The sequence below is a fragment of the Phyllobates terribilis genome, unplaced genomic scaffold (assembly GCF_046119375.1).
Source record: "Phyllobates terribilis strain yellow unplaced genomic scaffold, ASM4611937v1 Scaffold_4__5_contigs__length_816908805, whole genome shotgun sequence".
NCBI classification, from domain to species: Eukaryota; Metazoa; Chordata; class Amphibia; order Anura; family Dendrobatidae; genus Phyllobates; species Phyllobates terribilis.
In genome coordinates, this window is record NW_027362764.1 from 78,808,303 (window position 1) to 78,835,908 (window position 27,606).

At 42.5% G+C, this 27,606-nt stretch overlaps 1 protein-coding gene across 2 annotated transcripts in view; it reads left to right on the plus strand.

The window, feature by feature from the left end:
* The window catches only part of GPR158 (G protein-coupled receptor 158), a 361,595-nt gene that overhangs the window by 263,952 nt on the left and 70,037 nt on the right, over positions 1 to 27,606 (plus strand). For both annotated transcript variants that reach the window (XM_073677528.1, XM_073677529.1), the window contains 2 exons: positions 18,750 to 18,859; positions 24,246 to 24,484. In XM_073677528.1, coding sequence (XP_073533629.1) covers positions 18,750 to 18,859; positions 24,246 to 24,484 — 349 coding nt within the window. The remainder of the gene's footprint in view (positions 1 to 18,749; positions 18,860 to 24,245; positions 24,485 to 27,606) is intronic.

The window sequence follows — 27,606 nt, forward strand, 5'->3', positions numbered from 1 at the left end:
CAAAACCGCCGGTGTCTATGGAAGGGCTGAAAGGAAAGCCATAGGGAATTAAACACTGCTTTCCATCTTTATTATCACAGATCTTCTGCTTGTGAGTGGAGTGATTCTAATAACAGGACCTCCTACAGGGACACAACCACTGATGTGAGCACATTTATCTTATAGGAATATTGAATCACGTTCTTTATTATGGTATGTACTAGCACTGTGCAAAAGATTTAGGAAGGTGTGTAAAAAATCCTGCAAAGTGAAAATGCTTCGAAAGGTATAAGTGTTAATAGTTTATTTTTATCATTTCACAAAATGTAAAGTGAATGAACAAAAGAGAAATCGAAATCACATTAATGTTTGGTGTGATTGCCGTTGGCCTTCAAAACAGTATCAATTCTTCGGGATACCCTTACAAATGTCAGGGATTTTGTAGGATTTTAGTCAGGGGTGTAAGTAACCAATTACACCAATCAGATCCTAATAATTATCATTTTCATATGTAGGTTGAAACACAGTCATTAACTAAAACAGAAACAGCTGTGTGGGAGGCTGAAACTGGGTGAGGAAGAGTCAAACTCTGCTAGAAAGGTGAGGTTGAGGAAGTCAGTTTCATGTCACAAGTCACACACCATGGCAAAACTGGTCACAGCAACAAGACACAAGGTAGTTATACTGCATCAGCAAGGTCTTTCCTAGGCATAGATTTCAAAGCAGACTGGGGTTTCAAAATTCACTGTTTAAGGTCTTTTGGAGAAGCATCAAGATATGGGTAATGTTGAGGTGCATAGACGGAGTAGTCAGCTAAGGAAACTTAGTACAGCAGATACATGCTTACTTTCATTCAAACTTGTAATATGTCCAGGAGTGCCATCAGTTCAGAATAGGCAGCAACCTGTAGGACACCCATATATTGTTTGTAGCAGTCTGACCAGAAGCAATCTTCATTAGAGATGAGTCGATCATTTCCCAGAATTCTGGTTCAGTGTCCAGGTCAGTAATGCCTAGCAGCTAGATGAGAGATCCGGAATTCCGGTGCAACATTTGATTAGTCAGGGCTTACGCAATGTCATCTGTGTGATGTAACACACTGATGACATCGTGTCAATCCTGGTTAATCAAAAGTCACGCCAGAGATGCCGTAAGCTAAGAGATTCACGGAACTCCAGCTAGGTAACACTGACTTTGATGGGATTCTGGCTAATCAATCCTCATTATCTCTATTCTTCATGTAAGAATTGCGCCCAAAATGCCACACATTCAACATGGAAACAAGGCCAAGTGACACAATCATACATGAAAATATAGAAGCTGGGATACAGAAAAATGGCAGCAGATGCTTTGACTGATGAATCAAAATTTTAAATATTCTGCAATTTTTTGCCAGTTTTTTTGTCGAAGGGCTGGAGAGAGGTACAATAATGAGTGTCTGTAGTGAAGCATGGTGAAAATTCTTTACAAGTTTGGGGCACCAATTCAGCAAATGGAGTTGGAGATTTGGTCGGGATTTATTGTGTCCTCAATGCTGAGAAATACAGACAGATACTTATCCATCAAGCAATACCATCAGGGAGGCATCTAATTGGCTCCAAATATATTCTGCAGCAGGACAACAACCCCAAACATACAGCTCATGTCAAAAAGAACTATTTTCAGCATAGAGATGAACAAGGAGTCTTGAAAGTGATGATTTGGCCCCACAGAGCTCTGATTTCAACATCATCCAGTCTGTCTGGGACCAAATGAATAGACAGAAGGAGTTGTGCAAGCGACATCCACAGAAGATCTGTGGTTAGTTCTCCAAGATGTTTGGAACAACCTCACATCCGAGTTCCTTTAAAAACTGTGTGCTAGTGTACCTAAAAGAATTGATGCTGTTTTGAAGGCAAAAAGCGGTCACACCAAGCATTACTTTGATTTAGATTTATTTTTTGTTCTTGTACTTTGCATTTTGATAAGCGCTAAAAATAAAATATGAAAATATCTATTTTTTTTAAAGCATTCTTACTTAGCAGCATTTTTTCCACACCCGCCTAAAACTTTTGCACAGTACTATAGATTAGTCCTCTTTTTCAGCTGACTATAAACCTAGAATATTCTTTTTCACTACAATTTTGGGTGGTTGAGAGGGAGTTAGGTAAGTATCTAATTGCTCTACACAAATCAATGGACTGGAGAGAGCCGACTGGTATCAAAGGGGTCAACTGTTATCCAAAGTATAGGTGATAACTTGCTGATCAGTGGTAATCTGTCTGCTGGGACCTTTATCTATCCAGTGATCGAAGCTCTGAAATGAAATGGCTCATTGGAATAGAGCCCGGTCTGCTCATACACACCATTAATGCATTCATTGTCTTTGGGACAAATGAAAAAGCCGTACACTGTGCTTAGCTATCTCTGGCTATCCCATAAACAATGAACACTGCACTGACAACCATACATGTTCTGCCTGGGGTATTTCAGAGCCCATTCTCCAGGGTTGATAGAAGTCCATTTACATAGCACCGTTTACACTTTTATTACATATCATTATTGTTACAATTGTGTCATTATTGATGGTCTATTGATAGTGTGATTGGTATTGCTGATCAAAACACCAACCCCAACAATCACAACAAAAGCCTCTTCATATAGTGCAACACACTTGTTGCTTTGCTATGCTTATAACCAAAACCTGTAGCCTAAAGGCTACCCATCCTTTCAACAAAAACCTGTAGAAAAGCATGATCATAACCCACAACAAGTTAAGACGTTTTGGTGCACATACAAGTCTAACATGTCCTGTTTGTCTGTAATTTTCCTTTTTATTTTTTTTTCAATGTTACATTCCTATTTGTCATTCGTCTGCCAGCACCTTAAGTGCTGGAACTTCCCTTCCCTCTCTTTCCGGCAAGCATTGATTCTGATTTGGCTTTTATCCTAAATCATATTTCAAGGATTGTTAAAGGGTCGATAATGACTTGTAGGATTCTACATCCAGTAGGTGGCACAAGAGTTCAAATCCTCTTCCCCTCTGAAGAGACAATTTGCATATTTAATTTCCCATAGGAGCATGCAAGGCATTTAAGTCTCCTCATACTGGCGTGCCAGACCTGGCATATCACTCTCCACAAGGAGAAACCTTACCCCTTAGACCCTATATAAACTCACAACTTCTTGCTTTAAATTGACAGATATTGTGCCTGGGAGCTCCTCGGACTCTGGTATTGTTTATTGTGGATTGCTGAGATAGATTTTGTCTTGACCTAGTCTGATTCTGTTATCCCCCTTTGTCGACCATGGCCTGTTTGACTTGGCTCTGACAGATTACCTAGCATCTGACCCTGGCTATAATTCTGACTACGGTTTTTAATTTCTGTTTCTGTCCTTTTGTCTTTTCACTCCTGTTACTGACCTGGGTAGTTAGACCTCTTTTGTCTCTGGTTCGCTCCACCGGCCAGCAGCCTTTCCATGGAAGCAATACAGCGAATGCCATTATAGCGGAAGATATCCTTTTTCAGCCAATTGACTATGAAAAAGTTTACATAGGAAAAAGGAAGCAGAGAAAGATAGCACAGACACCACTTTCTTTAACCCATCTCCGTGTCTGAAAGATATGGATTACACTTTACAACAGGTAGTGGACAGAAAGTTATACAGAAGGATGACACCCTATGGCTGGCAGTTTGTAATGATTTGGTGTAAAACAAGATATTCTATAAATAAAGTGATTTATTTTCTTATCACATTATCTAGTAAATAATATCCGGCTGTGTGAAAGTATAAGAACCAGTTAATTATAGACCATCGCTGTAAAATCTTAGAAAATCCTTTAAATCTACATGGAATGCTGGACCTAGCATTGACATGATCGGTGGATGTGCAAAATAAGCATTTTAGAAACTTGTCTAGTTAATATCCAGAAAGGAGAAGATGTGTTATAAATATCTGAAGTAAATCTACAAGATAGCAAATATGTCCAAAACCATTTATTCTTTAATTCTATGGACATTAATACAACCTTGTTAGCAGTTTATACAGTGTCTACACATGATGAACTAAATTCTATACAGTACTGTGTAGGCAGGTGTGGAAAATATACTAGAAAGTTTTAATAATTTAGTTTTTTATAAATTAACAAAATGCAAAGTGAATAAATAAAAGATAAATCAAATCAATATTTGGTTACAACCTTTGGCCTTAAACAGCATTAATTCATCTAGGTACAATTGCACACAGATTTTGAAGAAAGTTGGCAAGGAGATAATTCGCAAAGATTTTTGGAACAAACCACAGATCATGTGTAATCTTGGACTAATCGTTCTGTCTCTTCATGTAATCCCAGAAAGACTCAATGATGTAGAGATCAAGGCTTTGTGGGGGCCACATTATTACTTCCAGGACTCCTTGTTCTTCTTTCATGTCATAGGTCATACAACATGGCAAGACTGAGCACAGCAACTAGATATAAGGTAGTTATACTGCATCAGCAAGGTCTCTCCGAGGCTAAGATTTCAAAGCAGACTAAGGTTTCTAGATGATCTGTACAAGAAGCACCAAGTAATGGGCAATGTTAAGGACTGTAGACACTGTGATTGGCCAAGGAAATTTAGTGTACCAGATGAATGGCACATGCTTCCCTTTGAAATTAGAACATGTCCAGCTGTGCCATCAGCTAAGAACTAGAAGAAACCAGTGGAACCCAAATACCATCAGAATTAGTTTTCATGTAAGAATTGCGGTCAAAAAGTCATACCTTTGACATGGACACAAGGCCAAGCGACTCAACTATGAACAAAAATATAGAATCTCAGATGCAGAAAATTAACAACAGGTGCTCTGGACTAATGAGTCAGAATTTGAAATATTTAAGTATAAGAGAAGGTAGTTTGCTCGCTGGAAAGTGGTACAATAATAAATATCTGCAGGCAAAAGTGAAGCATGATGGAGGGTCCTTGCAAATTTTGGGGCTGTATTTCAGCAAATGAAGTTGAGGATGTGGTCTGGATTATTGGTGTCCTTCATGCTGAAAAATACAGGCAGATAATTTTCCATCATTCAATGTTATCAGGGAGGCGTTCAATTGGCTCTAAATGTATTCTGCAGCAGAACCAAACACACAGCCAATGTCATTAAACACTATTAAGCAGAAAGAATATCTAGGAGTCCTGTAAACCATGATCTCAACATCATTGAGACTGTCTGGGACTAAATGAAGAGACAGAAGGATTTGCGCAAGTGACATCCACAGAAGATCTGTGGTTATTTCTCCAAGATGTTTGGAGCAAGCTCCCTGCCAAGTTCCTTCAAAGAATTGATGAAAGGATGGTCACGCCCAGGGCCGGCTCCAGGTTTTTGTGGGCCCTGGGTGAAAGAGTCTCAGTTGGCCCCTTTAACACATACCACAATTCATGATGCACAGATACCGCAGAGAAATATATATATAGTACAAGGCCAAAGATTTCAATTCTTACATTACATGAGCGATATCTATTGTAAATTCTACAATAGCTCAGAATCCGGCGAATTGCTCCACACAGTATACTGGCCCCCATAAAATTCTCCATACAGGATACTGGCCCCCATATAACGCTCCATACAGAAAACCGGCCACCATGTAATGCTCCATGCAGTCTGTGCCCCCACATAATGCTCCATGCAGGCTGTTCCCCCCCACATAATGCCCCATGTAGGATGTCACTCCCCCTTCTAAAGCCCCATGCAGGATGTCACCCCCTTATAATGCCCCATGCAGGATGTCACCCCCTTATAATGCCCCATGCAGGATGTCACCCCCCCTCCCTTCTAATACCCCATGCAGGATGGCACCCCCCCTTATAATGCCCCATGCAGGATGTCACCCCCCCTTATAATGCTCCATGCAGGATGTCACACCCCCCCTCCCTTATAATGCCCCATGCAGGATGTAACCCCCCCTTATAATGCCCCATGCAGGATGTCACATCCCCCCTTGCTTATAATGCCCCATGCAGGATGCCACACTCCCCCTCCCTTATAATGCCCCATGCAGGATGTCACCCCCCCTTATAATGCCCCATGCAGGATGTCACACTCCCCCTCCCTTATAATGCCCCATGCAGGATGTCACACCCCACCTCCCTTATAATGCCCCATGCAGGATGTCGCACACCCCTCCCTTATAATGCCCCATGCAGGATGTCACACCCCCTCCCTTATAATGCCCCATGCAAGATGGCACACTCCCCCTCCCTTATAATGTCCCATGCTGGATGTCACACCCCACCTCCCTTATAATGCCCCATGCAGGATGTCACACACCCCCTCCCTTATAATGCCCCATGCAGGATGTCACACCCCCTCCCTTATAATGCCCCATGCAAGATGGCACACTCCCCCTCCCTTATAATGTCCCATGCTGGATGTCACACACACCCTCCCTTATAATGCCCCATGCTGGATGTCACACACCCCCTCCCTTATAATGCCCCATGCAGGATGTCACCCCCCCTTGTAATGCCCCATGCAGGATGTCACCCCCCCTCACTTATAATGCCCCATGCAAGATGTCACACTCCCCCCTCCCTTATAATGCCCCATGCAGGATGTCACACCCCCCCTCCCTTATAATGCCCCATGCAGGATGTCACACCCCCTCCCTTATAATGCCCCATGCAAGACGGCACACTCCCCCTCCCTTATAATGTCCCATGCTGGATGTCACACCCCACCTCCCTTATAATGCCCCATGCAGGATGTCACACACCCCCTCCCTTATAATGCCCCATGCAGGATGTCACACCCCCTCCCTTATAATGCCCCATGCAAGATGGCACACTCCCCCTCCCTTATAATGTCCCATGTTGGATGTCACACACCCCCTCCCTTATAATGCCCCATGCTGGATGTCACACACCCCCTCCCTTATATTGCCCCATGCAGGATGTCACCCCCCCTTGTAATGCCCCATGCAGGATGTCACCCCCCCTCGCTTATAATACCCCATGCAGGATGTCACACTCCCCCCTCCCTTATAATGCCCCATGCAGGATGTCACACCCCCCTCCCTTATAATGCCCCATGCAGGATGTCACACCCCCCTTCCCTCATAATTCCCCGTGCAGGATGTCACACTCCCCCTCCCTTATAATGTCCCATGCAGGATGTCACACCCCCTCCCTTATAATGCCCCATGCAAGATGGCACACTCCCCCTCCCTTATAATGTCCCATGCTGGATGTCACACACCCCCTCCCTTATATTGCCCCATGCAGGATGTCACCCCCCCTTGTAATGCCCCATGCAGGATGTCACCCCCCCTCGCTTATAATACCCCATGCAGGATGTCACACTCCCCCCTCCCTTATAATGCCCCATGCAGGATGTCACACCCCCCTCCCTTATAATGCCCCATGCAGGATGTCACACCCCCCTTCCCTCATAATTCCCCGTGCAGGATGTCACACTCCCCCTCCCTTATAATGCCCCATGCTGGATGTCACACACCCCCTCCCTTATAATGCCCCATGCTGGATGTCACACTCCCCCTCCCTTACAATGCCCCATGCAGGATGTCAACCCCCCTTATAATGCCCAATGCAGGATGTCACCCCCCCTCCCTTATAATGCCCCATGCAGGATGTCAACCACCCCTTATAATGCCCCATTCAGGATGTCACACAACCCCTTATAATGCCCCATGCAGGATGTCACACTCCCCCTCCCTTATAATGCCCCATGCAGGATGTCACACTCCCCCTCCCTTATAATGCCCCATGCAGGATGTCACCCCCCCTTATAATGCCCCATGCAGGATGTCACACTCCCCACCCTTATAATGCCCCATGCAGGTTGTCACACCCCCCCCGTCCGTTATAATGCCCCATGCAGGATGTCACACACCCCCTCCCTTATAATGCCCCATGCAGGATGTCACACACACCCTTATAATGCCCCATGCAGGATGTAACACCACCCCTCCCTTATAATGCCCCATGCAGGATGTCACCCCCCTTATAATGCCCCATGCAGGATGTCACCCCCCCTTATAATGCCCCATGCAGGATGTCACACCCCCTGTCCCTTATAATGCCCCATGCAGGATGTCACCCCCCCTTATAATGCCCCATGCAGAATGTCACACCCCCCCCTTATAATGCCCCATGCAGGATGTCACCCCCCCTGTCCCTTATAATGCCCCATGCAGGATGTCACACCCCACCTCCCTTATGATGCCCCATGCAGGATGTCACCCTACCCCGTCCCTTATAATGCCCATGCCTCTATACAATAAAAAAAAAAATCAAATTGTCACCTCACTCCTCCTCACCTGCTGCCGCTGCTCCGGACTCCTCACGCACGCTGGTGTCTTCCCGCTCTGCACTGTGACTGCTCAGGAGAAAGCGCGGTGTAAAGACATCACCACACCCTCTGACCTGAGACGTCACTGTGCAGCAGCCGCGGAAGAGGCAGGACCTGCTGCGGAGGCATGGGGAGAGGTAAGTATTGCGCCGGCTGCCGGGGCCCTCAGCAAGTGGGGGGAGCGGGCGCTGGCACCACTCTCCTCCGTTCACGGGTCCCATAGCGCGGCGGGGAGCCCGACGGCGAGTGGACCCCCCGCCTGCCCTGCTCACGCCAAATATTGATTTGATTTAGATCTTTTTGATTCATTCACTTTGCATTTTATTAATTGCTAAAAATAAACTTAACATTTTTATGTTTAAAATTATTCTTAGTTTGCAGAATTTTTCTTATACCTAACAAAATATTTTGCACAAAACTGTATGTGGATATGTAAAATAAATAAAAAAAATGTCTTAAATTATTACTATATATCCTCTGTATTAGATCACCTATGCTGAACATTGCTTGCTGTCTTATTTTCTATTGGCTAAACCAGTTGTCATTGCTACAAGTGAATAGAAAGGTCAGTCACAAACGTAGCATTATCATGGGACCCAGGCAGGTTATTTATTTCGTCCTGAAATTATCTGTCAGTCTTATCCTTTCTTAGAACCCATTTGTGTGACCTCTCATTTAATCTGTCCTGTGAGATAATACTCTGCCTTTTTGTCAGTGCTCCATGAAGAATATCACCTTTTTTGTATTAAGAAGACCACTTTTGAATGGAAAGCATCATAAAATTTCCATAATAAGAAGCAGAGAATATACTGTAGATAATAGGATGATGGTGATGATGATGATGCAAGACTCAATTTGGCGCACTGCCTTATGACTTTAATGACTAGTTTCCATGACCTGAATTTTACAGTATTGTCTGCTGGGGTACTATTTGTCCTCCTCGTCAGGTTTTGCAAGGTTTTCTGAGATATCTGTTCCTTCCTTGTTTTGTGAGATGATCCATAGTTAGGGTCATGTGCTTTAGGTGGTAATTGCTAGGGGTGCAATTAGACACTAAAAAACTGAACTGAAGGGCAAACTGAATATTTGTTGCAGTAAAATAAATTCTCTGATTCACAGAAAATGAGTTACCGTATATGGAATCATTTTAAAATGTTACTCAACTTGAAAACATTTTAAAGCATTATTTTGTCTTTAAATTCCCTTTAAATTGGTGGTGGTGGGGTCTCATTTTGCTTCTGCCTCCTGACATGCACATTTCTCATCTCTCTTTTGAACAATTGTGGGGGTCTCAAGATATGGACCCCTACGATCTGCAGGGAACTTAACTTTGGAAACATTTTTGATATTTTGTTTTGTTAACCTTTAAAGAAGCACTCCTCCTCCCATCAAAGATTTTATCCTCTTGATATATTGCAATCATCATATTATATCACACTGTGCACTTACAATTGTTCACTTTGCCTTTCTACCCAGTTAATTCTTCTATTTTTTCTGCTCTATGTAGAAACAGGAAGTCTCCTGTCCCTGCATTTATCATTCCCATCTTCAACTTCTGACCTAGCTGCTCCCTCCTCCCACTGCCAGGAACTTTTGTACTGACTCATAACTTGTGCAGGGAAAATTGACTTCCTGTTTGTACATAGAGCTTTGAAGGATTCCCTTTAAATTGGTGGTGGTGGGGTCCATTTCGCTTTTGCCTCCTGACCTACACATTTCTCATCTCTCTTTTGAACAATTGGGGGGGTCTCATGATCTGGACCCCCACCGATCTGCAGGGATCTTAACAGTCTACAAAATAAAAAAAATTCTTCCAAAGTTTTGTCACCTTTTAAAGAAGCACTCCTCCTCCCATCAAAGTTTTATCCTCTTAATATATTGCAGTCATCATATTATATAGCACTTGGTACTTACAATTGCTGATTTTGCCCTTCTACCTAGCTAATTCTTCTCTTTTCTCTGCTCTATGTAGAAACAGGAAATTTCTTTTTCCTTCATGAATCATCCTCCTCTTCAACTCTTGACCCAACTGCTTCCTCGACCCCCTTGCCAGGGACTTTTCCAAAGATGACTCATGCAGGGGAAATTGACCTCCTTATTCTACATGGAGCTTAAAATGATTCAGCTAGTCAGTTTGTAATCACATGATGTTATAGACCTAATGGAAAAGAGAAGAATTAGCTGAGTAGAAAGGCAAAATGAGCAATTGTAAGTACACAGTGCTATATAATATGATGGCTGCAATATATTAAGAGGATAAAAACTCTTGCAGAGATATCAAATCAGCGATCCGACAATGTAAAGATGATATCCCATGCTGGGACAATGTAAAAAAATTAAAAAAAAAGTTAATAAAAATTGTAAAAACATAAAATCCCAAAATAAATAACAGAAAAAAGGAAAAATATTAATCAAATAAATGCATTCATTTATGTAAAAAAAAAGAAAAATAATACACATATTTGGTATTGGCGCATCCTGGAACGACCTGACCTATAAAACTGTCCCACTAGTTAACCTCTTCAGAGAACACCGTAAAAAAAAACAGACAAAAAACTATGCTTTATCATCTTACCACTGAACAAAAAGTGCAATAAAACACGATCAAAAAGACGAATGTAAACAAAAGTAGTACTGCTGAAAACATCATCTTGGTCTGCAAAAAAAAGCTGCCATACAGCTCCATCAGCAGAAAAATAAAAAAGTTATAGCTCTCAGAATAAGGCAATGCAAAAATAACTATTTTTTTCTACAAAGTAGTTTTTGTTGTGTAAAAGCCCCAAAACATAAAAAATATATAAATGTGGCATCGCTGTAATCATGCTGACTCGAAGAATAAAGCTGCCTTATCAATTTTACCACAAGCGCAACGGCATAAAAATTAAAAAACAATTACTAAATTGCTAGTGTTTGTTTATTCTGCCTCCCAAAAATCGGAATAGAAAGCGATCAAAAAATGTCATGTCCCGAAAATGGCACCAATAAAAACGTCAACTCGTTCTCCAAAAAACAAGCCCTCACATGACTTAAGTCGGCCAAAATATGGAAAAATTATAGCTATCAAAATATGATGATGCAAAAACTAGTTTTTGAAAAAAAACAAACATCTTTTAGTGTGTGACAGCAGACAAACAGAAAAACCCGATATAAATCTGGTATTGTAGTAATCGCACCCACCCAAAGAATAAAGTCCTCTAATCACTTATACCGCACGAGGAATGGCGTAAAAAATTAATAAAACCAATTCTTCACCTTCTATTGATTTGTTCATTCTGCCTCCAAAAGATCGCAAAGATTTCTTAGAGACTGTCTCTAGGACCCAGCTGCTACCTCCTTCTGGCTAATTAACTACCTGACCTGAGTGTATAAATACATGGTGTGTTCTAGAGGGAGGTGACGGCGATATTCATTACTACCTGTGAAGGCTTTAGCAAGAGCAGTACTTTGTCCTCTCTGGAGCTTGAGGACGCGTGCACATTTGTCTGGGGTCGTCTAAACCTAAGCTATTTCCCCCTGTTTGTCCTTCCTTGTTGTCTATAGTGTTTAGTGGAGATCGACTAGGGCTCATCTCCTCCCTTCCCTTGCCTGAGCCAAAAGCCAGGGAAAGACAGGGCGAGGTACACGTGCGGCGATTGGTGAAGGGCCAATGCAGGGACGTTTGGGGAGACAGGGTGATTCTAGATCAACCTAGGAGGTCTTCACTCCCTCCCTTTCCCTAGAGTCTGGGCCCCCTTTCTCTCTACCCTTTGTGTTGCACTAAGTCTTTCCCACACCTTGCGTGACAACATGTTTTGCATTTCTGTAGAGATGAGAGTCCGCCTAATTTTTGAGTGGGTGTCTCCAGAAGCAAGAGCTGGGCACAATGTACAGGCACTACAATGTACTGGTCACTACAGCGTACTGGTCACTACAACATACCGGTCACTGTAATGGCAGTTTGCAAATTTCACTCAACAACATCAAACTAGTGCTTGATTTCTGAGAAACACCCATGGAGTCAAAATCGTCATTACATCTGTAGTTAAGTTCCCAAAGGGGTATAATTTTCAAAATGGGGTCACTTGAGGGGGGATTCTGCTCTTCTAGCACTTAGGGGCTCTGTATATGGAGTCTGCAAATTATTCTAGGAAAATCTGTGCTTCAGGAGGCAAATAACACTCATTCCCTCCTGAGACTTGCCGTGTGGCTAAGCAGCACTGTACAGCCACATATGGGGTATTTCTACATTCAGCAGAAATTGGGGGACAAATTTTGGTGCCATTTTTACCAATGTAAAAATGTAAAATCTGGGGCTAAAACAAAATTTTGGTGGTAAAAATTGAATTACCTTTTCTTCACTGCCCAATGCTATAAAATGCTGTGACACACCTGTGGTGTCAATATAATCACTGCATCCCTAGATGAATTCATTGAGAGGTGTAGTTTGTAAAATGGGGTCACTTGTGCGGGGTTCGGCTATTTTGGCACCTCTAGGGCTCTACCAATGTGACATGACTCCCTCAAACCAGCCCAGCAAAATCTGAACTTCAGCATGGCACTGCTACCTTTCTGAGCTTTGCACTGTGCCTCAAAAGTAGTTTGTAACCACATATGGAGTGTTAGGAGGGCGGTTGCAGACAACTTTATTATAATGGAACGCAACCGACCCCGGGGTCCACGATGCAGCCTGGTGGACTGCTGCCGAACACTTCCCGGGTGAAAAGGAAAGCACCCAACTTAAATGATAAACCCTTCCGTGTTACTGCACACAGGAACGGGTATAGCGGTTCGCTCTATCTCCGTTAACTTCACGGGAGATGCGCGACCGGGGAAGTAGCTGTAGCCCTGTTAACTACACAGGGACTACACTGGCGGCGCTAGGATGCGTGTGTGACTACGCCGACGGGTACACGTGCCTCCAGCCGGCGCGCTACCGGACTGCAGGGTATTACTCCACGTGGCTGACAGGCGATAGCCATGGACAGGACGTTTGCAGGCTGCTCGGGGTGTTAGGCGACCCCTTTGGCAGAGCCAGACTGCAAGACGGAGCTACCTGCCTATTTCCACTAGCCTGCCTACTTGCACTACACCTGCCTATGGAAACTACGTGGAACACAGTCGTCCACACATCAGCATCACTGCTCAATGATCAGAGCGCGCCGTCATGTTTGTGGGCGGGTCTTTTAAAGACTAAGCCCTGCCCACCTTCGCACTATTGGTGACGTCACCCGCGACCAATCAGGCGGTGCCAGGTCACCGGATTAGGTGGTTGCCAAACCACCAATCACGATCCGCCAGGTCACGGACATGCTCAGTGCGGAGAATCCAGGACTTAGGCTCCAACAGCCCTGTCTCCCTCTGCAACCTACGCTTAACATTGCTAGGCACAAATACCCAAGAGACAATCTGTACATCTCGTGGACCAGCTAGGCGTTGGGGCCGACAATGATGCTGAGCAGCATCAGCTCCAGCTGGACCGAAATGGGAGATGCACAGAAGGTTCTGGACCCATTTCGAATCCAGCAACAGCCCGACGCCTCACATGGAGTATCGGCATACTCATGACAAGTTGCACAACAAATTTTGGGGTCCATTTTCTCCTGCTATACTTGTGAAAATGAAAAGATTTGGGGCTAAAACAACATTCTTGTAGAAAAAATATATATTTTCACAATTCAACGTAAAATTCTGTGAAGCACTTGTGGGTTCAAGGTGCTCACCTCATCTAAATAAATTCCTTGAATGGTCTAGTTTCCAAAATGGGGTCACTTGTGGGGGGTTTCTACTGTTTAGGCACATCAGGGGCTCTTCAAAAGCAAAATAACACCCGCAGACCATTCCATCAAAGTCTGCATTTCAAAATGTCACTCCTTCCTTTCTGAGTCCTGCTGTGCGCCCAAACAGTAGTTTTCACCCACATATGGGGTATCTGCGTACTCAGGAGAAATTGCACAACAAATTTTGGGGTTCATTTTCTCCTGCTACCCTTGTGAAAAAACAAAATTTGGGGCTATAAAATTTTTTTTGGGGAAAAATGGGATTATTTTTTTATTTTCACGGCTCAAAGTTATAAACTTTTGTGAAGCACATGGGTGCTCAAGGTGCTCACCACACATCTAGATAAGTTCCCTGAGGGGTCTAGTTTCCAAAATGGTGTCACTTGTGGGGACTTGTGGGGGGGTTTCCACTATTTAGGCACATCAGGGGCTTTCCAAACATGACATGGCGTCCGCTATTTATTCCAGCAAATTTTACATTCAAAAAGTCAAATGGTGCTCCTTCCCTTCTGAGCCCTGCCGTGCACCCAAACACTAGTCTTTCCCCACATGTGGGGTATCAGTGTAGTCAGGAGAAGTTACACAACAAATTATATGGTTAAATTTTTCCTGTTACATTTGTGAAAATGCAAAATTTGGGGGTAAAAAACATTTTTGTGGGAAAAATTTGATTTTTTTCATTTTCATAGCTCAACACTATAAACTTCTGTGTAGCACCTGGGGGTTCAAGGAGCTCATCACAAATGTAAATAAGTTCCCTGAGGGTTCTCGTTTCCAAAATGTTGTCACTTGTGGGGGGTTTCCACTGTTTAGGCATATCAGGGGCTCTCCAAACGTGACATGGCGTCCTCTAACTTTGGAACAAAGAAAGATTTGTCCAGCTCACCACTCCTGTAGTCCAGAGGCACAGAAACATTCTGACCAAATGTAGAATAACAGTGAAAAGGAGAAAATCCAGCTTTTGGTAAATAGTATAAAAATCTAAGCTTTTATTGAAGCATATTAAAATTCAAAATTGCATGGCAACATGGCGATGCGTTTCGAATGCTAACCACATTTTCAAGGCCATTGAGCACCTGAAGGGTTAAAAAACTACTTGTATGTGGTTTTGAGCACCTTGAGGGGTGCAGGTTTTAGAGTGGTGTCTCTTTTGGGTATTTTCTGTCATATAGATGCCTCAAAGTGACTTCAAATGTGATGTGGTCCCTAAAAAAATTGTTTTGTAAATTTTGTTGTAAAAATGAGTCATGTCCCTCATGAGCTGGTCAACTTTTACCCTTCTAACTTTCTAACAAAAAAAATATGTTTCAAAAATTGTGCTCATGTAAAATAGACATGTGGGAAATGTTATTTATTATCTATTTTGTGTGACATAATTCTCTGATTTAATGGCATAAAAATTAAAAGTTTGAAAATTGCTAAATTTTCAAACTTTTTGCCAAATTTTTGATTTTGTCACAAATAAACGCAAGTCATATTAAAGAAATTTTACCATCATCATGAAGCACAATATGTCACGAGAAAACAGTCTCAGAAGCAGTGGGATCCATTAAAGTGTTCTAAAGTTATTACTTCATAAAGTGACACTGGTCTGAATTCAAAAAATTGGTCTGGTCAGGAAGGTGAAAACAGGCTTTGGGGTGAAGGGGTTATTAGCAGTTTAGACAGGCAGACTGCATAATAATATGCGCAATTAATAGATCATCTTACGCTGCCATTGTCCTAGGCGGCACAGGTCCTGCTTACACAGAATGATGTGCTGTCGAAAATGGGCAAACTAAAAGATCATTTCACCAGACAATCAAGCATTTTCCTCTTTTTTTAGGCCTGTTTACACTGTACAGTAATCAGGAAATGGGCACCTAAATATGTTAATCAATTAACTTATTTGTAATCTCAAGCTTTTTTCCCATATGCCACTTTATATTCTATTAATATGATTTATCATTGCTTTTGTGTATTTTTTTCTGTAGTAAAAATGGGTCTAACAGTAAGTTTTTTATTTGTCCCTTATTCATTATTTAATTTACTCCTCTTTAAAGTTAAAGGTGTATTCCCAGCTCCAAGATCCTATCCCAATATGTAGTAAGTGTAATAACAATATTGTTAGCAAATACCTCCAATTAGAAATTTAGTATAGTTCCTCTGATTCACTATGTTGCATACCCCATCTCCAGGGCATTGCAGTAGCTTAGGTATCTATGTTTATGACCACTCATACAATGACAGTTAGTTAGCTGTTACCTAAGCTTCTGCAGTGCATTGCACATGGGGTAAGCGACATAGCGTATCAGAAGAACTATATTATATTTTGATTGGAGGTATTTGCTAATATTATTATTATTACACCTACTACATATTGGGATAGGATCTTGGAGATGGCAATACCCCTTTAACTTTACTTGGTTTCATCTGTTTTTTTTTTCAACTTATATATAGACATGGTTTTGATTATCCAGATGTTTTAGCCTTATTATCATTTGTGACTTTTCAAAATGTTGGATTATTTTTTTAATTGTTCTCCAGTACCCTAATGAAGTACAAAATGTATTTCATTTTTTTTTGTGTGCAATTGTTTACTCACGTGCAACATTTTAATTATTTTTCAAAGGATTGTGCAACTTTTTTCTCTAAAAAGGTGCAAAATATAAAATAAATCAAACACTGTGTGCCTACTTTGATGTATTTGTTGCAAAATTTGCCAGTGAATAAAGAAAGACAAGACCAAGAAAATGGAAAACCACAAATAAAAAATCGGGTTCTCTGTATCGTATGATTCCATATTTGTTGTGAAACATAAGCTTATCTAGCAGTTCTTTTTTATTATTTTTACTCTATTTGTATGGGTAAAATTTAGAGTTTTCGGCCCAATTCATAGTATAGCATTATTCTGAAGCATGCAGAACACAGCTGGATATACAGGGTGGGCCATTTATATGGATACACCTAAATTAAATGGGAATGGTTGGTGATATCAACTTCCTGTTTGTGGCACATTAGTATATGGGAGGGGGAAAACTTTTCCAGATGGGTGGTGACCATGGCGGCCATTTTGAAGTCGGCTATTTTGGATCCAACTTTATTTTTTTCAATGGGAAGAGGGTCATGTGACACATCAAACTTATTGAGAATATCATAAGAGAAACAATGGTGTGCTTGGTTTTAGCGTAACTTTATTCTTTCATGAGTTTTTACAAGTTTATGTGTTATGTGTTCATTGTGTTGGATTGTCAATGCAACCCTCTTCTCCCACTCTTGACACACTGATAGCAACACTGCAGAAGAAATGCTAGAACAGGCTTCCAGTATCCGTTGTTTCAGATGCTGCACATCTCGTATCTTGATGGTATGGTGTGGTACACTATATGGGGTACAAAGATAGTGGGGCCATTCTTCATCAATGGAAACCTCAATGCCACTGGATATCTGAAATTGCTACATGATGATGTGTTGCCCTCTTTATGCACTGAAGATGGCACGTTCCCTGAGTTTTTCCAAAAAGATTGTGCACCGCCACATTATGGGTGTCAGGTCCGAGCATTCCTACATGAACAGTTTCCTGGAAAGTGGATTGGTCATCGTGGGCCAGTTGAATGGCCACCAAGGCCTCCCGATCTGACCCCTTTAGACTTTTATCTTTGGGGTCATCTGAAGGCAATTGTCTATGCTGTGAAGATACGAGACGTGCAGCATCTGAAACAACGGATACTGGAAGCCTGTGCAAGCATTTCATCTGCGGTGCTGCTATCAGTGTGTCAAGAGTGGGAGAAGAGGGTTGCATTGACAATCCGACACAATGGGCAGCACATTGAACACATTTTATAAGTGGTCATAAACTTGTAAAAACTCATGAAAGAATAAAGTTACGTTAAAACCAAGTACACCATTGTTTTTCTTATGAAATTCTCAATAAGTTTGATGTGTCACACGACCCTCTTCCCATTGAAAAAAATAAAGTTGAATTCAAGATGGCCGACTTCAAAATGGCCGCCATGGTCACCACCCATCTGGAAAGTTTTGCCCCTCCCATATACTAAGATTCCACAAACAGGAAGTTGATATCACCAACCATTCTCATTTAATTTAGGTGTATCCATATAAATGGCCCACACTGTATATTGTACGTATATTACCAACTGTTCTTTGCAAGTATATAATTTCTTTTTTTGTATCTATAATATTAGAGAAAAATAGACATTGCACATAGAGAGAAATAAACCGATTACATTTAGTGGTCCGGGGAGAGAGACTGGACCATTAGCTCCTCGTGATGTGGTGATAGATGGCTGACCCAGCTCTTCTAAATGTTTTTCACCTCATTAGTTTGTAAATCGCCCTTGGTTTATGCAGTGGGCTGAGAAGCTATTTTAAATCCATTTGCTTTATGTTTGTTTGGATGTAATAAGCTCAAGATATTTTTACCTACAAAGTGGTGAAACTAGAAGATTGTGGGTCCCAATTCAAAATCTCCAACATGCCTTCAATAGTTTAGTCTCCTCATATTGGCCAAAGGGATCTTTTGCCTTTTCCCCAAAGTCCGAAAACGACTGCAACCCCTGAACCCATTATAATTACGCCCCTGAATACTTCTTATTATTTATTTATATCTTCTAAAAAAAATGTTGAGACGTGCAAAGGAAAAAAATTTAAAATAGTAATGACTGTCAACTCTCTCTTCTCCAACAGGTCATTATCTTATATTTTGATCCAAGCACTTTTCGTTGCATCCTACTTCGATGGGTTCGACTTTTGGGATTTGCAATTGTCTATGGAACTGTGACATTGAAGCTATACAGGTATTATACTTTTTTTTCTCATACAATATATTTATGACTTTTAGATATTTCATTGTCTTATTAAATAGATTTCTTTATTATTTTATCTATATTATTATAGTTTATTTCAAAAACAGAATATCCGCCTGATTAAAGGGGTCATTCCACCAATAACACTGACTGCCTATGCACTGGTGAAGCTTCAAGCAGTGTTCAGAATGTGCGCTAATAGTTGTATTGTTAAAGAGAACCAGTCGGCGCGATTTTACATGTTAAAGTAAAGGCACGGCCATAATGGAGCTGGTATATAGATTTAATAGATACCTTTAGGGAAGAGTCAGACAGCCGTATAACTCGGACGAAGATCGCAACGCAATGATCAGACTAGTCATCGGCTCTCTCATGACAACTTCATTAAACTATATGCTGTCACGTTCGGGTCGGGAGAGCCGACAGCCAGTCTGATCATTGCGTTGCAAACCTCATTCAAGTTATATGGCTATCTGACTCTTCCTTTAGTAAAGAAATCTGCATTGTATTTGTTCTTTAATCTGCATTTGAAGTTTGGGTGTAATAAACTCTCGGTGCATATGGAAAGGACTATGGTTAGAGTCTTTGGCTCCTTCCCCGGCTTCTCCACTGCCTCTGGTGTCTGTATCTTCCTTCTACTTTTACGTTTGTGGTGGCATCATCCTCGCCTTGGGCGGCTCTTGCACAGATTGACCTCTTGTTGGTCTTAAGTGAAATGGTGCCGGTGGAGGCGCATACGCAGATTTAAAGTATGCCCTGTGCATAGTAAATATTTTATAATTTTTTAAAAAATATATAAAAATAAATAAATAAAAAATTAACACTACCTTAAAAAAATCTGTATAAACATTTTGGTAAATGATACAGAGACTATTACATTTCATTATTACTATAACACACAAATTCTATATTTAGTCTACTCTTTGTGAGATGGAAAAAAATATTGATTTATTTCGTTCCATGTCACTTCTGGGAAATAAGTAAGATGTGTCGTATTGGTGTAAAGATGCCTCAGAGCCAAATAAAGAAGCACAATCTCATTACCATCAGCGCAATGCAATAAGTAAAACATAACAGAAATAAATACTTAGATCCAGTGGCGTAACTAGAGTCCGACGGGCCCTGGTGCAAAATTTGGACCTGCATGTCAGTCACATGTATGGGCCCTTGTAGCATTGTCGATCCTTTAATGTCATGCATGTTCACCCCCCATGTAATAATGTCCCCTGTCCTGACTGTTTCCTGTAATAATCTCCCCCATCGTGGCCCACTCCTGATGCGGAAGTGAGGGGCACTGGACAACTCCTTCAAAAAGGTATTTCCATCATAGATATTTATGGCATATCTCCATCTTGGATCCACACCTATCCGGCGAGACATGTACTATGTGGCTGGTGGATTAACCCAACCTAATATGATTTCTGTTCCATTACAGAACAAATTATAAGCTGAGCATTATCAGCAACTTAATATTTAATTGAGCACATAGAGTGTTTGCATGTTCAATTAGGCTTGTCTATACTTTGTATAAGCTGGAGCAGAGGTAATGCCATGCCCGTACCAATAATTCATAAGGAGATTAATGAGCAGTCGTACTGTGCTCATTCTACACTGCTGGGAGGGTTTTATCAGATTAAAACAAAGAGAAAATAGCTAGAGGACTTTACGTAAAAAATAAGACATATGACTAATGAATGTAAAGGAGCTGTCCCACTATGTTACATTACATTTCTCTGTTAGATCCTGCATGACAGCAATATTTCAATAGCAGCCATTTTAAAAAATATTGTTCCTGTGTGTACATATTGCTGAGACGTACTGGAATGTTTGGTAAGGCTTCTGTGAATACAGGATATTCGCCAACTCCTCCAGGAATGCTTTAGGTCTACGTTTTTTTTTTCTGGATCCTCGAGGACTAGAGATAAATGAATTGATCTGTAACAAATCAAATTTGTGAGAAGTTTCCTGAAATTTTGGGATTCTAACAAATCTGAAATTTTTCTGGAACCTATTTGCAGGAATGCACCAAAATGGCGACTAGCTGTCATGGGTGTATCAAGTGTGACAGACAGTCGCTCTGGATTCGGCTGTAGAAGGGCACTGCGCTTGGCATTGCAGACACCTTCTTGATCCTCTCTTCTCTGTAGTGTAGTGATATCCTTCTTTCTTTAGGACCCAGCAGCAACCTCCACCTTCTGCTGCTAATTGACACACCAGTGATTGGTAGTTAAAAACTTTCAGTGTCTCCAGAGAGTCGCTGGTGATAGTTCTATGTTCCTCTGTCCATGTCTGGAGTACTAGTAGTCGTCTAGTTTCTTCTTGGACTTCCCTTGGAGGACAGTTAGCGTTATCTCTCTGGTGTCTTCTCAAGCTAAGTGTATCTCCTTTGTTTGTTTACCTTGTTATCTTTAGTTACAGTGGGGCCTGACTAGTGTTCACCCCGTCACCTCCCTACCTAGGACCAAGCTCTAGGGACATTCAGGGATTAGGTTTCCTGCTCGGCGATAGGTGCGGAACCTATATAGGGATGACAGGGTAGTAGGGAGGATATTAGATCGGCCTTGGGGGTCTCCACTCCCCCTTTCCCTAGTTGTTGGGCTCCCTTCCCCCTCTTAACTTCGCTGTACACTTGCTCCTTCCCTCACCTTGCGTAACACTATCTGGCCTCGATTTTGCTGGATTCTTTTGAAGACCTGGAAAGAGTTAAAATAATAATAAAAAACCTGTACTTACAGCACGGTGGCTCAGTGGTTAGCACTGTTGCTTTGCAGCGCTGGGGTCCTGGGTTCAAATCCCACCAAGGACAACATCTGCAATGAGTTTGTATGTTCTCCCTGTGTTTGTGTGGGTTTCCTCCCACACTCCAAAGACATCCTGATAGAGAATGTAGATTGTGAGCCCCAATAGGGACAGTGATGATGTCTGTAAAGCGCTGTGGAATTAATGGTGCCTTATAAGTGAGTAAAATAAATAAATAAATAAAAATAAATACTTACTCATCCTAGGCCCTCACCTCTTCTGCCACCACGGCAGTTCCCAAGTCCTCTACAAGGTCTTTACTTTTGGAGTTTTCATGTGGTTATGTGGGGGGAGGGCAATGCCAGCCTCAGTGCCTCAGTGCTAAAGTATGAAGACCTACATGGAGGATTTTGGAACCATATTGGCATTAGAGGCGGTGTTAGGAGTCAGGTGACAGCCTCGGACTGGTCAGTATAATATTTGTTTTCATTAACCACTTTCCTGGTCCTCTATTCAACCTCTTAGTGATGACCAATATGTGTTTTACTGATGTGGGATATAAAAGAGTGTCATCCCCTTATGGAAGGATATTTAGCAGCTGTCGGCTGTACACTATAGCTGACACCTTGTTGAATCAGCCACAATTGGTGCTGGCACCAACCATGGCCCTTCAACCCCTTATATGCTGCTGTCAATAGTGACTATGGCATCTAAATGGTTAACAGAGTGTGGGGGCTCCCTCTTTAACTTCATTGACACCGTGAGATCATGATTGTGTGATCCTGATGTTTGCCATGGCAATTCACAGCCAAATAATGGCCTTAGCGTCTGCCGGCTATAGAGGCCTGTACAGAAGTTAGCAATATTTAGGAGGTAAAAATAACATTTTTCTTCTTATCATGCCACTTTGCATTAATTCCTGAAAAGCACCTGAAGGGTTAATAAGCTACCTGACAGTAGTTTTGAATCTGTTGAGGGGTGCTGTTTTTAAAACGGTATTACTTTTGGGGGTTTTCCCATATATAGGTCCCCCAAAATCACTTCAAAACTGAATCGGTCAATTAAAAACTAAGTTTTAGGAATTTCCTTGAAAAGAATGAAAAATTGCTGGTACATTTTTAAACCTTCTAACAATTAAAAAAAATATAAGAGCTTTTTACAGTTTATGTGCTGATGTAAAGCCGACATGAGCTAAATGGATGTAAACTGCTGTGGAATATGTTGGCGCTATAAAAATTATTATTATTATTATAAATGTTATTTATTAACTATTTTGTGTGGTATGATGATCTGTATTAAAGGGGTGGTCCAAAGGCGAAAGTAAATTTTAGCTAAATTCCTATCTATTTGATGCCATAATCTAAGCTATTTTCTAATAGACTTGCTTTAAAAATTCCTGTTACCTAACTACACTATCTGTTAATCTCCCTTTTTCTGTAATTCCTGCCAGATGATGATTCGTTTGAGAGCCCCCAGTGCATGCTGGGGTACGCAAACGAAGCGTCTTCAGAGCGGGGGGCAGAGACTGAGGTCACTGTCACAGCCTCTGCCCCCTCCCTGAGCAAAGCGTCATCAGTGACACTCATTTCAGGGGCTGGAATAGTCCCTGTACTGTGCATTGTGTGATGTGAACAATGACAGCGCCCACTCTCTTGCCAGCTAAGATCTGCAGTAAAGAGCTGGCAACACAGTGGTGTTACAATACCTGCCAGAGACCGGTGATGTCACCTGCAGGGGGCGGCGCTGATCTCCTGTATGTTGGGTATTCTGACATTACTCTGTTGAGGGCTCACTACTGCAGATCTGAGCCGAAAAGAGAGTGGGCACTGTCATTGTGCACATCACATAGTGCAGGGACAGAGCAGGGACTATTCCACTGATTACACTTCATTCAGGGAGTGGGCAGGGGCTGTGAAAGTGACCGCAGCCTCTGCCCCCTGCTCTGATGATGTTTCGTTTGAGTATCCCAGCATGCACCGGGGGCTTTCAAATGAATTTTCATCAGGCAGGAAGTAAAAAAAATAGACTAACAGGTAAGGAATTTTTAAAGCAAGTATATTAGAAAGTATCTTAGATTATGGCATCAAATAGATAGGGATTTAAATAAGTTTACGTTCGCTTTCGGACCATCCCTTTAAATGGATAATCATTCAAAGTTTGAAAATTGCTATTTTTAAAAATTTCTGTGAAATTCCTGATGTTTTTCCAAATAAACGCAAAACATGTCGACCTAACATAAAGTATAATGTGAAAAACTTGGCCTGGTCACTAAAAGGTTATGCTTTGAGGTTTGGAGAGGCATCAGAATATAATACCAGCAATTAAGTCACTTTAGATTGTGACCAAATTTATTCCAATCTAATAGGCCAATTCCATTGAATTTGCCCAAAATAATTTTGGGAGATTTCTTCATCTCTGTCCAGGACATTCTGGGAGTATTGGTAAGTGTGAAATGGGTGGACGTTCTAAAAGAAAATCACATTTCTTTAGGGGATGCCATAACAAGTATGAAACAGCAGTATTTAGCCACAAGAACATGTTTTTATTTTTAAAGTGGCAAAATGAAGGAAATCGTCATGGAGCCGTAGGTCAATACTGTATGTATTATATGCTATGTCAATTTTTTCTGTTCTTCCAGGGTTCTGAAGGTGTTCCTCTCTCGGACGGCCCAGCGCATCCCGTACATGACCAGCTGTAGAGTCATGAAGATGCTGTCTGTAATCCTGCTATTAGTCCTCTGGTTCCTGGTGGCTTGGACATCTGCTGTTTTCCAGAACATGGACCGAAATATTCCTCTGATTGGTCAAGGAGAAACTTCTGACCATTTTCAGTTTAAGATGTGTCTGATAGACCGATGGGATTACATGATGGCTGTTGGTAGGTTGGAATGATCAGATCTTGTTTCTGTCCACTTCAGCATTTAGGGATTTGTTTTAATTTGGTGTAGAATATTATTTCTCTTTAAAATTTTAGAAGAAATATTGGTTATAAAATTTGTAGCCCCACTATCCTACCTTTAGTATGGGCTACCAAAATTAGATTGAAGGAGGATCCGACTCTTGGTACAAAGTGGCTTCAGCAACCAATTCAAAGCCGCTGATCTCACTGATTTGCAGACGCTGGGAGCAGCAGCAGTGACTCGCTGGGAGACCCAAGGAAGGTGAGTACAGTGCAGTTTGCTAGTTTTTTATAGCAGATTGGAGCAAGGCAAGAAATTTAATTGAAAGGGAACAACCCCTTTAAGTATTCGATTGTCACAGCTTCAATTGATCCTGCGAAGACCATGTCCCATTTATTGTCAGACGTAGCTCCATTGTTTTGTAAGTGGATGTGAGTACGGTAGTTTTGCAGCTTAGTCCTATGCAGTTCTTAGTCCTTAGTCCTTTGTCCCACGATGCAGAAATGCTCTGGATTTTTCCTGAGCGTTTCTGCATCTCCCTGGCAGAAAAAACACATGCGGATTGTACATGCGGATTGTACATGCGTTTTTCCTGCCAGGGACAAGCGTAAGTGAAGCGTTCTTCACTTGCATTTCCGCATGCCCGTTGTCAAGTGCTTTCCAAGCGATTTTAGCATCACTTGGAAAGTGCTTGACAACTTGGTCGCACAATATAAATCCATGCCACCGGCATAGATTTATATAGTGTGACTGACGCGCCCCCTGGGCCGTGGGGTGCTCGGTAGCCGGGACGGTCAATGCTGGGCTGTCAATAAAAGAGGAAAAGTAAAAGGGGAATAAAGTTTTTAGAGATAATGTTCGCAACACCACCTGTGGTATGCGGCTATATGGGGCCGCCGCTGCGGTGCAGATCAACTGGAGCTGATGGTGACGCAGCAGAGTTGGTTCAGCTCTCCACAGGCAGAGCTAAGCTCCAGGGCAGTGTATTATGATTTGTATGAGGTAGATGTTGTTGGTGAGGTGTAATGCAGGGCTGGTGATGGCGTAGCAATAATTCCAGGACACAGTGCGCTGCTGTCTTCAAGGTTTACTCACAGTTGTTCAAGACTCCAGGTTACCAAGGCCAGTGTGTAACCTCCCACGTCGTCCTGTGTTCACCAGAGAAGGGGTTCAGCAACTCTCAAGTCTCTCAGGAGTACTTAAACCGGACCCCATTCTATGTTCCTTTCTCGGTCATCTTCCCTGCGCTGGCTCTCACCCTCCCGCCCTGCACCTCACAATCAGTGTCCCAAGCCAGTGGCCTCGGGCCTTGTCGGGCAACCTGCAATCCCCTGGACCCTATGCAGCCACCTTTTCGGCGATGTAATTGTGGTGGTTGGCAGCTGCACCTTGCAAGTACAGCAGCCTCCGGTTATCTAGCTGAGCCTGATTATTCTCCACTAGTTTAGGGGCCGGTCCTCTCTGTGGCCTGATCCCTCCACGTCCGTGTAGATTCGGGCGCAAGGGTGGCTTCCTGTACTCACCGTGCCCCTGTGATCCCCTCTGTCCCTGGAGCCTTCCCTCTGCTCCCGTCCTCTCTCTCCTGGGCCTCTCAGACTAGGCCCGCTCTCCTCTCTCCTGAGCGGAGCTCCTTCTGAGCTCCCACTCCCCACTGCTTCTCTTCTGTACTCAAACGACTGAACTGCCTGATTCTAGATGGTTCCCCTTCTTCTTATACTCTTTCTGACGATGCTCCCCTGATCTACTTCCTCCACCCACTACATGGTTCCCCCTATCTTGGTTCCCCCCCCTTCCAGCCAGGGACAGGGCTAAGCAGTGGATTCGTACATCTTGCCCCTCCTACTGGTCTGGAATGGTGTAGTGTTGGATGTAGGTGGGTGGGTCCAGGGTAGTACTCCCTCCTTACCTGAGAGTGGGGTACCATACCTCTGGGTGAGATGCAGAACCTCGGTGGCGCTGAACCCGCAGGGGCGCCACATGACCAAGTTAATAGTTGAAAAAAAGATTAAAAATGGTAAAAGAAAAAACAAAAAAATTATACTTACCTTCTGATGGCCCCCGGTCTTCTTTTCTCTGCTGCGTCCGGTCTCTTCTATGGCTCAGCGGTCGCGTGACCCGTCACATGACTAAATGACGTCATGGCAGGTCCTTTTAGACCATCGCAAGCCATAGAAGAGACCGGATGCAGCGGAGAAAAGACCAGGGGCCATCAGAAGGTGAGTATAATGTATATTTTTTATTTTAATTCTTTTTTTTTACAGGTACTATGGTACCTGGGTCTGGAGGAGAGTCTCCTCTTCTCCAGACCCGGGTACCATCCGCACATTGAATCGCTTAATATCCGCATGTGCACATGAAGTCATGCGGATATTAAGAGATTCAATGCAAGTGAATGGCGGCGAAAACGCTGCGTTTACGCAAAATAGCTGGTAGTGCTGTGGATTTTTCCGCAATGATAATCTGCAGTGGAAATTTCCGCAGCATGTGCACAGCACATGCGGATTATTATTGGGGAACATGGCAGACCTTCTACTAAGCATTTTTTAAGCGTTTCTGCAGTGGAATTGCCGCTGCGGAAACGCTTAAAAAATGCATAGCGGGCACACAGCCTAAAGGGGTTTTCCAGGCTCCACATAAATTTGTGAGAAAATCGGAGAAAAAACTGGAGTATAATACTGAATAAATATAAATTTATTGATACAAATATTTAAAAGGATTACCATAGACAATACTACAAGATGAAACAGTACATAGACAGCCAAACACAACAGCACACACACACAATGTGTGTAGGGTATTGCAAAGATGCCTGCATTATGAACAGTAAATATATACATAATAGACATGACGCGCCCCCTGGGCCGTGGGGTACTCAGTAGCCAGGCCGGTCGGTGCTGGGGGATGTCACGGTGGCAGTGATCCGGTCCGTGACCTAGGGCGGTCAATTAAAGGGAAATTGAAAAGGGGAATAAAGTTTTTAGAAACAGTGTTCGTGATGCCACCTGTGGTATGCGGCTATATGGGGCCGCCGCTGCGGTGCAAATCCACTGTAGCTGATGGTCTCGCAGCAGAGTTGGTTCAGCTCTCCACAGGCAGAGCT